Source organism: Taudactylus pleione, unplaced genomic scaffold, assembly GCF_031769625.1.
Source record: "Taudactylus pleione unplaced genomic scaffold, aTauple2 ptg000100l, whole genome shotgun sequence".
NCBI classification, from domain to species: Eukaryota; Metazoa; Chordata; class Amphibia; order Anura; family Myobatrachidae; genus Taudactylus; species Taudactylus pleione.
The window spans coordinates 12,023,805-12,040,314 of record NW_028284502.1 but is presented as its reverse complement, the minus strand read 5'-3'; the positions used below and the strand labels follow the sequence as shown (position 1 = coordinate 12,040,314).

General features: G+C 42.7%; 1 protein-coding gene across 3 annotated transcripts in view; it reads right to left on the bottom strand.

Moving 5' to 3' along the window:
• Positions 1-16,510, bottom strand: part of ELP4 (elongator acetyltransferase complex subunit 4) — a 325,735-nt gene that overhangs the window by 205,019 nt on the left and 104,206 nt on the right. For all 3 annotated transcript variants that reach the window (XM_088470418.1, XM_088470420.1, XM_088470421.1), the window contains exon 5: positions 11,029-11,162. In XM_088470418.1, the coding sequence (XP_088326544.1) occupies positions 11,029-11,162 (134 nt within the window). The remainder of the gene's footprint in view (positions 1-11,028; positions 11,163-16,510) is intronic.

Below are 16,510 nucleotides of genomic sequence, written 5' to 3'. Positions count from 1 at the left end.
TTGTTCTATTATATGAATTGGTTTTAAAAGAACTTAAAAAGGCCCCAAAATAGTTTTTATTAATAACGTTTTTAACCAAATATCAATATGATTTTTGTTAGTTCTTTAACAAGGGAGAAAAAAAAAACGCAGATACAGAATAAGCTACTGCAATAATATTAAAAGCTGAAGACATGCTTTCAAAATCTGCAGACGCTTTGGAAACATGAGAAAATAAATACCTGACTGAACGTGTTTTGTCCCATTTACCGAACCACTTTCCTACCAATCAAGTCCTGTTTTAACAATGGTTTTAAGCTAATTAACTTTTATCCTTTAGCCCAGCGTTCTAGTAACTGATAAAACACAAGTTGGCAGGAGAGTATCCAGGCTACAACCAAGTCTTTGACTTCCTTATTGATACAGTTTCTAAGCATTTATGAAAGGTTAGTTTATCACTGATATGACAAATAGGGTTATTATCTAGAGGTGGACTCCATTAGGAACTGTTGTCTAAGCTGCTTTCGCTAAATGTATCTGGGAACCGGAGTACTACAGAAAATATAAGTACATGCTGCTGTATTTATGAGCTTCTTTTGGGGAAGGGGGGCTAAGAGTACAGTATTTGCAGTTTGCTGAAAGGGATGTACAATGTAGATTAATTACTCTGAAAAACAGATGCAGGTTGATAGATTGTTGACTCTTATCAGCAACATATTATGGGCCCTTATTGACTCCTATTTCTGCTCTTAGTTATCTGAAAGTGTCTCGCACACACTGCTCTTTTCAGGACTCTCCTTTTATATGTATCACCTGAGCTGATATCCTTACACCGTGCATCCTTCAGTAAGTTATCAGAATCACGGTAGGTCATACCAGGTACCGGAGAAGCTTATGGCAATGCTGGCAACATTCCAGGAGCTAGGGCGTGATGGTAACTTATATCCTTGATGTATACAGTTGGAGATGTTATCTGCTTGATAATGTTACATGCAAGTCTGCTTATTTTTGGCCTTGCTGTCTGACGCACCTGGTTGCAATTTGTTTGGACGCGTGCTAGAGTGCTTTCCAACTTTCTTGGTTGTCTTCAAGCATCTCTCATCCTTACGTATAGACCTGGTAGTCTGGGCACGTGCCGAAGATGGGGGAGGGGGATGTCTTCACTACTCACCTGCTTCAAGATTCAAAAATGTTGCCCAGCTAGTCTAGCGTGTAAAACATTGATATGGGTAAACCAGACTAGAACAATAAAAAACAACATTATTGCCATTTCATTTAAAGGGCTCATGCCCACTGGAGGATTCACATTAGCTTGCATTGCACTCTAGCTTTAATTCGGGAAGGGCACCAATTATGATAAAGATTGTGCACTGCCGAAGAGGGGGTGTGGCCTATTGGGGGAGGGGGCATGGTCTTGTGGCATGCCCCCTCTTCTATCACTCTAGGGGGCGTGCCCAGCACTCACGGAGATGCTGGGCTGCCCCCAAGTTCTCCTCACCCTGTGAACAGATGGGACAGGGAGAGGCACAGCGGGAGGCAGTGTGCTGCGGGCCTTGTGGGCGTCAGCGAGTGATCAGCGGAACACCTCCATAAGGGGCACAGCGTCCCAAAGAAACAGCCTAGCGGGAAGATTAATTGAATTGATAGAATGCATTCTCTTGCTTGCCCTCCCTCCCACGTCTACAGCACACACAATGTCTGCTCCATTAGGTGCAGGAAACCGATGACATTAGGGGCAAAATACAAAAAGTTCAATCAATGTTTTTCTATTAGAAAATAACGCATAGGCAAACACTTATACAAGACAATTTTTCATGAAAAATGTGTCCACAAATGTCTCCAGTTTACAGTATGGTTCACTTACTTGTGTTACTAACTTCAAATGTAAAAGAAAATAATCTATGTGCTAATTAAAGCAGCAATCCCAATGTAAGTTATTTTTTCCATTAAATAACAAATACCTTTTATACATGCATCTGGTGGGTCATTTTTCCTAGCAGTCCAATCCAAAAATCATTATCGACTTTTCAAAATATGGCTGGTAATGACACAGACAGGGGCTCATATCTCCCAGTGTCTAGTAAAGGCAAAAGGGGAGGAGGTGCAGAAGGATTTTACAGTATACAGTGAAAACAGAGTTCAGAGGGTTTTTCCCAAGCTTCTCTGCTCACATCATTATGTGCCATGTGACAGTGGCTGCCATGGCAGTCCTTGATACTGTGCAGCATTATAAATCATGAATAGCAGCCTGAAGAAAAAAATGGCAGGTCAACATTTCTCCTATAACATGCCACAGAGTAAATAAAAACCCAAACATCTAATTACTTTTTTCATGGTATTGCTGCTTTAAACTCTATATGTGTGTCTACTGTAAATGTGTTACTCACAAGCATGGTATACTCTCCCTTTAAAGTTATTATAACTGTGGTACAGTATAATCACAGCTATAAAGAGTTGTTAAATTCAAAAACTTCTGTTTGTGTAAACGTTAATCTGGCCATTCACACTGAACTATGTAAAGCAATGCTTCTGTTAATTTAAGTGCAATTATCAGCTTGCAGAGTTTCTTGAGTGGTCCTATTTACAAAGCATCCACTACAATTAGCCATCACGTTGTTGCCTTTTAACATCTTCAGATCTCGCTTTATAGAATTCAGAAATAACTGAAGTACTTCACTTTGATATGCAAGACCAGAAAGTTGTCCTTATTTGTTGCTCCCCAGGAGTAGTCTGGTTTCACATCAGGCTTTGTCCTTGCAGAGTAATCTGCTGCCTCTATCTGTTGTGATTGCTAATAAACCTACTTCTTGTCATTCTATCTAAACAGTAAACCAAAGGTCATTCAAGTTAATTTTCCAGCTTGTTCTTTTGTTGGGGACAAGATCTGTCACCAAAACAAAGAGAATTGTCCCTATGGAGGATAAAGCTACTGGTTCAATAAAATGCGGATTAAAGTTGAACCATATACACTCATGCCAACTCTCCCAGAATATCCAGGAGACTCCCGAATTTTCAGGAGTCCTCCAGGACTCTTGGGAGCGAAGCCACCCTTCCGGATCCCGCATCTCCTACTGGTGAAGTGGATAGGGCCTTGATGACCTGACTAGTTAATAAAGCAGCCTGAAGAAACAAACCAAGAAGAAAGTTTAATACCAACATTCGTCCTACAGCCAACCAACAGTGATTTAGGTTATATAAAAATGGTGCCCAAGTACAGTATGTGTGAAATAACCAGGTAAAATAAAACATACTGGTTCACAGTGCATGGCTCTCATCTTCCTATGTTCTGTTAGCATAAAATAGTAAACAGTGCTATCATAACATTAAAGTCATATAGTGATGACTGGGAAGCACCAGGTAGAGGTCAGCTGTCATGCAAGTAAGTAATTGCCACCAAGATGCAATCGGGAGTCATGCAGGGAGCTGTCGGCATTGGGACTTGCTGAATGCATACAGGTACATTTTCCCTATTCAACTACATGGCATACTTATTTTTGTGGAAACAGCGACCAGCCTCTATTTTAGCCTTGTTCCCCATTAACTTTATAGAAATTTGGGGGAGGGTCTCAGAAGCAATGTTAATTCTTCAGAGCGGTTTCATCCTGAAAACAAGGAAGTAGATAAAGTTCAGCCAAGTTTAAAACGGCACAGCGATATGAATCAGATAATGGATGGACTGGACAGATAACCCTAACTGAATGGTACCCACTACCGGAACGTCCAATTTCCAGGCAGTACTGGCAGTTTGCCTCATTTGCGAAACCTCCCTCCATTACCACATTGTGCATTATTACTACATCACTGCCAAAGCATTATGCCATAGTGATAGGGCAGTCAGTGTTGCCTGAGGTGTGAGTGGAACAGTATGGTATACCAAAATGAGCTACTGGTCTAAGGCGAATACTCGCTTCTCCCTGGTGTGTCAGGCACTCAAAACCTACAGGCAGCATTCTGGTAGGTTAGTTAGCTCTATCAGTCCACCCCCACCACTAACCGCATGATCTCTGTGGCCGAGTTAGTGATCCAGAGTGCAGCATCTGCAGTGTGAACAGAAGTTGATTAATTGGGCTAAAGTTAAAGTTTGTTTCTAGCATGAACTGTGAGCGGTAAATCCTTAGCACCGAAGACCGTTATCATAGAGCAGTCTTGGCCAACCTGTGGCTCTTCAGAAGTTCCAGCTTGCCCTGCCAAAGTTTTAGCGTTCCCCAACAGCAAAACTGCGGCAAAGGCATGCTGGGAGCTGTAGTTTTCACAACAGCTGGAGAGCCACTGGTTGGCCTGGCCTAAAATAGAGGTACATCATGAGCAAAGGCAGTGATGGGGAAATGTTGGCTTGTTGGTGCACGTTTGTGAGAGAGTGCACATTTTAAATGACCCCTGTATTTCCGAACACTGCCTTTTATATTACCGTCTTCATTAAATTGTTTAGCAGTGCTCCTCAAAGTGATTATCGGTGTTCATGACGCCAACGCTAACAATAACGGTTATTTGCTCATTTTGCATTTTCTTTCTGCTTTCTGGAAATTTGTAGATAACGGGTTTCTGGATCAGATTACACATTTGTCTGTACACATACACACAAATATAGATATAATAAATAATTTAACAATGTCTTAAAAATCAGTAGAAGTCCCCAAGGGTACAAACAGGGGTACATATAAATGTAAAAACTTGTCACTATGTACTGAACAGTTTTATTATACTGGTTATTTAACTATAGTGCTACATATGAATATGGCTCTATCCCACAATACACTGCAGCACTTACACGCTCAGTAAGGACGAGGAGGATTTTTCCATTCACAAATTGTATTAAAAAAATATTAAAAGCCGAGATAAGGGTGTTTCTGGGATATGTACGAAAGGTTTATCTGTAAGTGCAGTTAACAGACTTAATGTTATTTACTATTAAAATAAAACCCTTAAAACCCCTCTCCGTCTCCCAAAGGTGTACAGATTGCTTTATTTGCTGACTAGAAAAGGTCTAACAGAATGGATGATCAAAATCGCTACGACCTTTGTCCATGGCCTACACTAGTGTAGTGTTGCCAGTGATCTCTTTCCGTGCTGTTTGCATTAAAGGAAAAAGGTAAATACTTAGCACTAAACTTGTTTGCTCTAGCTGCAAGAAAGGCTTATGAACTAGCCCCCCTTCCAACCCCAAAAACACACATGTATTAAAGGCCACGTGTATGTGTGTCAACTACGAGAGGAAGCAAAACAATCATAAAAAAAAAAATCTATATAGTATCCTTATCAGAGTACCGAAAAACATTCACATTATAGGTCCTATAGGTTTTCACACCAGAAACAAGTTCTGTGTTTTACCAACTTAAAATGTCTGTGTCTGCACTCATGTAATGAATCGCAACACTGGTGGTTGCATCATTAAAAGTCCGCCATTCTATTACTATCCGATTTGATCAGTAAATGATCATTCCTTGGAAACACACCAAAATTATATAAGAAAACAATATTAGGGATTTTAGTTTTTACTTATATATTTATTTAAAAAAATATTTATACAATTTATTTTTCTTATGTAATTTTTTTGTTTAAGGATTTTTTTTCTTTTAGTTAGTTTTTATCACTGTGGTACTAAACAGTGATATGATGGGATGTACCATGTGATTCCTTGTATTTATTTAATTTATTTAATTTCTATTTTGCTTTTTCATGCTGCCGATACATTTTACCCTATTAACTCTGTTGAATGCACCCATCATGTTTCGGAACGCACAATGAGATACAACTTTTCTGGTTGTGTACCACAGTACAATACGGATAAGCGTAATTTAGGTGGAGCTTTCCTATGGTGACGTTAATTCCCCGACAAATTTGAATGTAGGTATTTTGATTTCCTTGCAGTTATTCATGTACAGCGTGTTAGAGTCCTAGCTAGTTACCTTCTTTACAACTTTTTAAAATGTCTTGTTTAGAGGTGGAAACCGAGTAAGGATTTTCTGATCTGTCTAAAAAATATGTGATTTCTGATTGACAAAGTGTGGAACTTTGCAAGTAGCACCCAGCAATTGCCTTCACTTCATTTTGATGTGGCATAAACTGAAATGTTATAAAATCCAATTAAAATAATTTTAAACCACAAATGGCTAAAAACTAATAAAAGTGAAAAAACAAAATGTTCTTTCCACCCCACCATTATCTCAAAATTTCAATAATTTGCTCATGAATTCCACCCGTATTGACTGCAGAGTGGATTACCGACAATTGTTACGTCAATAAAACTGAGCTATCTCTTTGAGGTCCTACAGCAAGCTAGAGACGTCCCAAAAGAAAAAAAATAATTCAAAATGAAGGTTTAAAAATGAAGACTATAGAAGTCCAAGAGTCACTTAGAAAATCTGTGGAAAGGTCTCAGACTTTCTGTTATCACAGTGCCCCAAATAATCTGACCCAACCTCCTACCAGGAGGAATGAGCAAATATTCTGCCATCTTGGTTTGTACCATTAGAAACTTCTCCAAATAGGCAGCATTAATTCAATGACATATTGGCCGCTGGGGATGATTACTGTAACGTGATCTGTTAGTTGATATTTTTAATCACTTTCTGGATTACGATTAACTTTTTTTTAAGGGTGTGTGTGGGCAGGGTGTGAATGTGTGACTCACAAAAAAACATGACTACTGTAACAAAATCCGGTTGTGATTCTTAGGTGTGATCAAGGGATTAAGAGATGAACACTTTTTGCTGGCTCTGTTACATACAAACAGGTAAAGGGTCTCTTTTCCAGAAACCCATTATATACCAAAAAAAAGTTAAGACTGGTGGGTTTTCATAATAAGCGTACTTTCTTACACAGAGACATTCCTTCTACAGTCACTGCGAGGAGCTCTGTTAAACGCATCAGTAAAAAGGGGAATGCCAATGATGATGCAGGGAAAGACAGGGCTAGTTCTGAAATGTAATGTAAAATATTTTAAGCATGGGACTCCAAATTAGTAATTATGCCACAGTTCAAGCTGTCAACTAAGCCATAAATCATTGTCATCCTAATTATTAATGTATGTATTTTTATGTTGTTTTAAAATTAGCCATATTATTGTTAAAATATATAATGAACAAGAAGGGTACATCTACGGAAGAAAAATATAACAAAAATAATTAAAAATGAGAGTATTGTTTGGTGGTATTAATTTATTATTTTATTAACGAATATACAAAGCCCCTATATATTCTACAGCTCTTTTCAAAGAATATTCCATCACTCACAGCAGCCCCTGCCCCAATGGAGGGACTTCTATAGTTTTCATTTTAAGCCTTTATTTTGAATTTTAAGTTTTTTGGGGATGTCTCTACCATACTGTAGGACCTCATTTGTCAATTAAACTATCAGTTTGTCTTTGGAGTGAGCAAGGATAACAGAGCACCCAGAAGAAACCTACGTAAACTCGGGGGATGTAAATTACATATTTGCAAAAAAGAGGCTCATTGGGACATTGCAAGACAGGATTTACATATGAACCAGGACCCAAAACCTAACTGCAACATGGATTTCTACTACTACCAATGGCAATATAAGGGTAGAGATTGCAGAAAAAGTGGAAGAGGTTGAGACGTGATAGAAACAGATGGAGTAAAGCACAGAAAATAGATTGGAATAGGGAAAGAAGCAAGAGAGGCTAGAGAGAGAGCAAAGAAAACAGTGAGGCTAGAGTGAGAGCAGAGAAAACAGTGAGGCTAGAGTGAGAGCAGAGAAAACAGTGAGGCTAGAGTGAGAGCAGAGAAAACAGTGAGGCTAGAGTGAGAGCAGAGAAAACAGTGAGGCTAGAGTGAGAGCAGAGAAAACAGTGAGTCTAGAGTGAGAGCAGAGAAAACAGTGAGGCTAGAGTGAGAGCAGAGAAAACAGTGAGGCTAGAGTGAGAGCAGAGAAAACAGTGAGGCTAGAGTGAGAGCAGAGAAAACAGTGAGGCTAGAGTGAGAGCAGAGAGAACAGTGAGGCTAGAGAGAGAGCAGAGAGAACAGTGAGGCTAGAGAGAGAGAGCAGAGAAAACAGTGAGGCTAGAGAGAGAGCAGAGAAAACAGTGAGGCTAGAGAGCAGAGAAAACGGTGAGGCTACAGAGAGAGACCAGTAAAAATGTAGAGGCTAGAGAGAGAGCAGACAGAACAGAGAAGCTAGATAGAGAAAATGGAGAAGCTAAAGAGCAGAGAAAACAGAGAGACTAGAGACCAGTAAAAATGGAGAGGCTAGAGAGAGCAGAGAACACGGAGAGGCTGGAGAGAGAGAAAGCAGAGAAAATGGAGAGGTTAGAGAGACAAGGGGAGGTTAAATAGCAGAAAAAAATGGAGAGGCTAGAGAGAAAGCAGAGAGAATGAAGAAGCTAGACAGTAGAGAAAATGGAGAGGCTAGAATGAGAGAGACCAGTAAAAACAGAGAGGCTAGAGAGAGCAGTCAGAACAGAGAAGCTAGACAGCAGAGAAAATGGAGAGGCTAGAGAGCAGAGAACACGGAGAGGCTAGAGAGAACAGAGAAAATGATGAGGCTAGAGAGAGCAGATAAAACAGAGGATCGAGAGAAAGCAGAGAGAACGGAGATGCTAGAGAGAGCAGAGAAACAGAGACGATAGAGAGCAGAGAAAACAGAGGATAGAGAGAGAGCAGAGAAAACAGGATAGAGAGAGAGCAGAGAAACAGAGAGAATAGAGAGAGGGCAGAGAAAAGAGGACAGAGAGAGCAGAGAAAACAGAGAGAGCAGAGAAAACAGAGAAAGCAGAGAAAACAGAGGATAGAGAGAGAGAGAGCAGAGAAAATAGAGAGGATAGAGAGAGAGCAGAGAAAATGGACAGGCTAGAGAGACAAGGGGAGGGAGGTTAAATAGCAGAGAAAACAGAGAGGCGAGAGAGAGAGAGAGAGAGAGAGAGAGAGACCAGTAAAAATGGAGAGGCTAGATAGAGCAGAGAAGACGGAGAGGCTAGAGAGAGAGCAGAGAACACGGAGAGGCTAGAGAGAGAGCAGAGAAAACGATGAGGCTAGAGAGCAAAGAAAACAGTGAGGCTAGAGAAAGCAGAGAAAATTATGAGGATAGAGGCCCTCAATTCAGAGGTGGTCGCAAGAAGCGAGCGCTTGCTCTGAATGAGGGCGGCCGCTTGAATTTTCTAGTGCAGCCTCCTGGTCGCTAAACTGTGGGTTACCACCCACAGCTTTAGCGACCGACCAGGTTGATGGTCGCGATGGTCAAAACCATCGCGACCATCGGGGCTTGCGACGAGACCCTAAGGTTGGGTCTCGGCAACCGCAAGCCCCAGGGAGCTTCCTGCTCTGATCGAGCAGGAAGCTCCCCACTGACATCACTGCTGATGTCAGTGTGGCTGCCCACAAAACGGCAGGCGTTCCTTAAGGAATGCCTCCGTTTGTGAAAAAACCCCCCCGCCACGCCTACAAAACGGGGCGAGCCGTCGATCAACATCAACAGCCGCCCCTTTTGTAGTGAGCTCCGGAGCAAGAGAATTTCTCTCTCGCTCTGGGGCTTGCGCACGCGCAGTGCGGCCACTGCGCATGCGCAGGGCCTAAACATCGACCCGGTTGCAAGCACTCAGCTTTAGCGACCGACCAGGTTGATGGTCGCGATGGTCAAAACCATCGCGACCATCGGGGCTTGCGACGAGACCCTAAGGTTGGGTCTCGGCAACCGCAAGCCCCAGGGAGCTTCCTGCTCTGATCGAGCAGGAAGCTCCCCACTGACATCACTGCTGATGTCAGTGTGGCTGCCCACAAAACGGCAGGCGTTCCTTAAGGAATGCCTCCGTTTGTGAAAAACCCCCCCCGCCACGCCTACAAAACGGGGCGAGCCGTCGATCAACATCAACAGCCGCCCCTTTTGTAGTGAGCTCCGGAGCAAGAGAATTTCTCTCTCGCTCTGGGGCTTGCGCACGCGCAGTGCGGCCACTGCGCATGCGCAGGGCCTAAACATCGACCCGGTTGCAAGCACTCAGCGCTTGCGACCGGGTCTGAATGAGGGCCAGAGAGAGCAGAGAAAACAGAGAAGCTAGAGAAAGCAGCGAAAACAGAGGATAGAGAGAGAGCAGAGAAAACAGAGGATAGAAAGAGTGCAGAGAAAACAAAGGATAGAGAGCAGAGAAAACAGAGAGGATAGAGAGAGAGCAGAGAAAACCGAGAGGATAAAGAGAGCAGAGAAAACAGAGAGGAAAAAGAGAGCAGAGAAAACAGAGAGGATAGAGAGAGAGCAGAGAAAACAGAGAGGATAGAGCGAGTGCAGACAAAACAGAGGATAGAGAGAGCAGAGAAAATGGAGAGGCTAGAGAGAGAGCAGAGCAAACAGGGAAGCTAGAGAATGCAGCGAAAACAGAGGATAGAGAGAGAGCAGAGAAAACCGAGAGGATAAAGAGAGCAGAGAAAACAAAGAGGATAAAGAGAGCAGAGAAAACAGCAAGGCAGCAGAGAAAAAGGGGAGGCTAGAGAGCAGAGAAAATGGAAAGGCTAGAGAGCAGAGAAAATGGAGAGGCTAGAGAGACAAGAGGAGGGAGGTTAAATAGCAGAGAAACAGAGAGGCTAGAGAGAAAGCTGAGAAAACGGAGAAGCTAGACAGCAGAGAAAACGGAGAGGCTAAAGAGAGATAGACCAATAAAACGGAGAGGCTAGAAAGCAGAGAAAACGGAGAGGCTAAAGAGAGATAGACCAATAAAACGGAGAGGCTAGAAAGCAGAGAAAACAGAGAGGTTAAAGAGAGATAGACCAGTAAAACGGAGAGGCTAGAAAGCAGAGAAAACAGAGTTTAGAGAGAGAGTAGAGAAAACAGAGAGGCTAAAGAGAGACCAGTGAAAACAGAAAGGATAGGAAGAGAGCAGAGAAAACAGAGGCTGAGACAGCAGAATAACCAGAGAGGGTAACTAGAGAGCAGAGGAAACAGAGAGGCTAGAGATGGAGATCAGAGAAATCAGAGATGCGGTTACAGCCGCAGACACGCAGTGTAGCTGAGCTTCATTCTCCAGTAAAGTCAGATCTCAGACTACGCTCTCCACATTCCTCGTTACCTTTATCATCATATACAAAATGACTGGGGAAAACATACCCATAAGTTTCCTCCACAGGAGTTACATGTGGGAGATAGAAGCCGTGCGTCTTCACAGTCTGCAACGTATCCGGACACATAGTTTTTGACATGTCATAATAATGGCCAAACCTGGAGTTAGACACAGGAAGGGACTGTACAAAGACAAAATGAAAAGAAAAAGGTTAATTAAATCCTGTCCCTCCTCCATTCAAGTCTGATTTACCTGAGACTAAATATGAAGACACGATTTGTATAACAGCAAGTGGTCCGGCCAGTATATTAAAAAAATAAATAAATAACTTTCATTATTCCAAAACCTTGTCTGGCTTCAGAGGCTACAACACTTACAGTGGGTTCCTCACACAGGTGAGGTGGCCATTTTGCGAGCTGAATCAATATTCATGACAAGGCATCCTGCCAGCTCAGTAACACATCACTGAGGTGTGGTTTTCTAGAATGTGATTATATAGTACATCTAAACACACATGCAAAGTTAATATAGAAAGGTTTTTAAAAAGTTTTTTGGGGATACCAAGTGGCTATGAAATCATAGTCCCAATGATGCATACAGAGAAAGTGACTTAACCAGCTTACACACTAGAGGATTTCTTTAAACGATTTGTCATTTTCAGACGGATCGGAACGATAAATCGTTTAATGTGCACGCACTATGCACGCTCCTGCGGCATCGTCCATCCGCATCCTCTAATCTGCCGAACATGTTGCTCAATCTGAAGATGTGACTGATGACCCCATGCATTTGGTTACGGCGGATGAACGACATATTGTGCGGTCGTTCACCAGATCATGTGGTGTGTACGGACTGCATGATATGTCGTTCATCGCATCCGTTGGCCGGGTACACAGGTCGTCTAGTGTGTACCCGGCTTAAAAGGTCCAATGCAATTACACCTGCATTGCATGCATGGAACCAAGGGCCTGATTCAGAGGTGCTCGCAAAAAGCGAGCGCTCGCTCTGCATCAGGACGGGCGCTGTTTTTTTTTAGTTGCGGCCTCCTGGCCGCTCGCATAGCTGTGTGTGACCACCCACAGCTATTGCGAGCGGCCAGGATGATGGTCGCGATGGTCAAGACCATCGCGACCATCGGGCTTGCGACGAGACCCTTATGGTAGGGTCTCGTGGCCGCAAGCCCCAGAGAGCTTCTGGCTCTAATAGAGCCGGAATAGAGCCAGAAGCTCTCTCGCTGACATCACTGGTGATGTCAGTGGGGCCGCCCACAAACGGCAGGCGTTCACTTGGGAACGCCTCTGTTTTTGAAGCCACCCCCTGGCCACGCCTACAAAACGGGGCGAGCTGTCGAACAACATAGACTGCCACCCCTTTTGTTGTGAGCCACGGAGCAAGTGCTTTTTGCGCTCGCTCCGGGGCTTGCGCGTGCGCACTGGGTCACCATCGACCCGCTTGCGAGCGGGTCTGAATCAGGCCCTAAATGCGGATATTCGCCCATATTTACAGTTGAATGCATCAGTGATACTATCCCCTAGCCATACACCTGGGTTCATGCCCATCATAATTTTTAGTGAAAACTTACACTAGCCCTATTCCTTGTGCAAAATTTCCATCATTTCATTAAGTCCGCAAGCATGCCCTCACTAAACTTTTCAACACGCTAATATCCCGTTACCACCCAATTACGCCCCTACAGCTGCAAGTACAGATGCGAGCGAGTTGTGTACGCTCAGCTCCGGAAAAAATGTCAGATCCAACCGCAAAACCAACTTGGGTTGAACTCTGCATTCAGCCAATAAACGCCATAACACCATGGAAAATGGACAGGTAGATTCTGATCAATTGTCACGCACTAGGTGCTTGAACTGTCCCCCTAGCTGAAGTAATAGTGAGCGTCAGTACTAGTGTCATTATCGTTATTTATTTCAGTACATTTGGTGCGTTCTAGTGTTCCAGTTTGCTCATTTATAGAGAACGTTTTTGTTTTCTTCTGTGGGTATACTGCAAGGTCAAGAAATTGCTTCGTTTCCGATTATGCTAATGAAACCAGCTTTAATTAACACATTTTTGCACACTTTACTTTATTGTTGGTGTAAATGAAATCAGACTTTTTTTCGTGACTCTGTATCCCTCTATGTAGGTAACCTTTCATCAAACGCTGCATTAATATACTGGTTCCTAAACCTCACGGCACTATATAGGTTTGCACATACAGTAACCTAACAGAAGGAACAAACCACAATTGCGGTTCCATAACCCATATTGATAAAGCAACAGAAAGCGATAAGTCATAGCTATTGCGGAAAGGACAAAAGTAAATTCCGTTTTTTATTTAATTCTTATTAACACCCTGAGTTTCAAAATAAAACAACTCGATAACTTCTTAGGTTAACAAATCTCAAACCAATTATAAAAGGGTCTGTTTCTGGTCCATAATCTATCTTTTATCCGGATTAACGATCAGAATGTTTTTACTGCAGACTCTGGCGGAGCTCATCTTTTTATTGTGCTACTCTGTGCGCCCTTTATGTTGGAGAAACATAGGCCCTGACTAAATGAACTTTCATCTGATGTCTTCATTGACGAGAACTCCGGGGTTGCTTATTTCAGATGCTAATCCCCAGCCAAGCTCAAGAGAAGTTAGAGGAGACACTGCAAAAAGTAGAAACAAGTATTTTATTTTTTTTCCCCACTTCTGGATCCTCTTTGGGAATCCTGGGGCACATAGCTGAGTTTAATCCATGCTGCTCGGACGGATTAAGGTAGGTGATAACCTCTTTTGATGGAAGAGAAAAGCCCTGGTGCTTACAAACTGGGTGGAGATGGATTTAGTCAGAATGTAACACCATGCAATAAAAGCTTGGTCTGTGTTAGAAGCCTCTGAATAGCTCCTCAATGTACTCAATTCCCAGGCCTGGCAGGGAATCTTGCAAAGACCTACCTGACTCAAATAAGCATGAATAATCTGTCTTAGCAGAATCATAGTGCAAAGAGAAAGACATGGAGCCTGTGCGTCTTACCCGGGTCAGCTCTGTCCCTCTCCAAATTCCTGTGAGCCAATCGGCAGAAAGACATCAAATTGGCAGCAAGCACAGAATTCCTTTCATATTACGGCCGCTGGGCTTCAGATACAGATTTAGCCAGAGGTTATCTTTACAGTTTAAAGCCTCTTTGCCATCAGATAAGACTTGCCATATACGAGAGGGGTTTCATTTGTAAAACTTTGTTACAGAAGTTTGGGATGAACACAGTCGTTGCCCATGTTGTAGAGAGAATTGGAGTAAGGGTCGTTAAAAAAAAAAATGAAAAGTTTTAAAACCATTTGTCCAATTGTCATTATTTTGGGATCACTAGGAGATACTTTGCAACTTTAAAACAAAGAGGATGGAGCAAATGATTAATTAAATTTACTAAGAGGGGAGTTCTATTAAGAATGTGATGTTGCCCATAGCAACCAACCAGATTCTACTTCTCATTTATCTAGCACCTTCTAGAAGATAATACCTGGAATCTGACTGGTTGATAATAGAACTCCCATCTTAGTAAATTTACCCCTAAACCTTATTACTCACGATTCATTTGCATACTTGTTTTTGGGTAAGAAATAGACTTTTTTTCTATGGTCAGCTAAAGCAAGCGGGTAATGACTCCACCCAAAAATTAAATCTTTTTTTTTTTTTTTTTTAAATATCGCACCACGGTCTGACCACCACTGGTGTATTTCGCTTCTCTTACTAGCGGTTACTGTTTTCATATTATAGGTGTCCCCTGCCAGCTTGTCCCCATCGCTATCAGCTACTCTCTTCACCAATCCGCATGCCTGATTCGTAACAAGCAACAGCAGGTGTTGGGGTCCTAAAGTTTTACGCATCACTGGTACATGACAGCTAGATGATCTTAGTCACACTGACAAGATGCAGTGACTTAGGAGAATCACCAAGGATGCTGGGGAATGCAGCCCCTGATCCCTATAACAGTCCTGCCAGCTGGGAGAACTCGGATGATTAACACGGTGGTCAAATAATCAATGTCAGCAATGTCTGCAATATGGATCCTTAAAGTGACCCTAAGCCTATATATTTATTCTAATTTTCCAATGTAAATACAATGGATAACATATTCTGTAGAAATTGTATTATATTTTATACACTAGTTTATTATAGAACTGTACCTAGTTTCTTTTACCTCTTAATGGTACTAATAAATCTGCTAACAGACTTCCCCATTTATTAGAATGACATGATTTCCGTTCTCTTCCCTATAATTTCGTGATCTCCTTTAATTTGCTTAACTCTATTCTAGGCACAACTTTTTACATTATATTCCCATGATACATGTATAAAGAGATATAAGGTTACTATGATTAGACACTTTGATGCAGTCAGTTACACGGGGAGCAATTGGGGAATCAATATTGTCAAATTCTGGATTTTTACAGGGTACCTACTGGCTACACACAGGGGGAGATGTATCAAGCCTTGGAGAGAGAAAAACCAGTCAGTTCCCAACTGTCACGTCACAGGCTGTGTTTGAAAAATCACAGTACATGTTTGGTTAGTACATAGGGCCTGATTCAGACCCGGACGCTAAGCTGTGATCGCTCGCTCTGGGCGATTGTCGCCCATCTGCGCATGCATCGCAGTGCGCGTGCAAGTCACTGTGATCGGGAATTGTGCGCTCGTAGCACAAAGTCGGAGCGCTATTTTGAGTGACAGATAGTGCAGTTTATGGTGCTTGTGAACGGGGGAGTGGTGCTGCGAACGCAGGCGTGTCTGGGCGTCAAAACAGTTTTATAGGTGTGCATAATTAGCATGGAAGAGTCATTGTACACGTCACCTGGTTGTATTTCAGTCTGCAGTGATCGCAGCGCTTGTGGCGGGGTAGGGGCTACCTCAAGCGCTGTGTGCCACTCCGATGGCTCTCGATGTTACCGATTAATCATACACTTTCTGGAGATGATGTGTGTGAAGAAAGGAAAGTGGGCGTCTTTATACACCAGCCTACGCACACTGCCGTCGCTCTATAAAACATTGAGGGCGTCCTTACACCACACAGAGCGATTGCGGAAGTTTCATATCCGGCCCCCCTTTTGGCAGCGAGCAATTGCTGCTTAGCGTCTGGGTCTGAATCAGGCCCATAGTCTTTTCAAGGCTTAGTAAATATACCACACAGTGTTCATCGTCTCCTAGTGAAATGATCGGCTGCAGTCTTTGCCTACAAGATGGCTGCTGCTATTGACTGATATGTACATTTATCATCATCTCATGGCTATCCTATAACTTTGTGCTTCACAATCATTAGAGATTCAAAGGTCCCTCACATGTATATGAACTGTGGGCCTGGTGGTAACTGAGCATCTGGTAAAGCCATGCTGCACTGCAGATGGGGCAGATGTAACATGTGCAGAGAGTTTTAGGGGTCAATCCAATTAAGTGCGAAGGGTGTGATGTGCCCTTGCAATGGCACCGCATCCCGCACCCTCCGCTACCCGACCCGAGCCTAGATTCACATAAATTTGCTCGGAGCCCT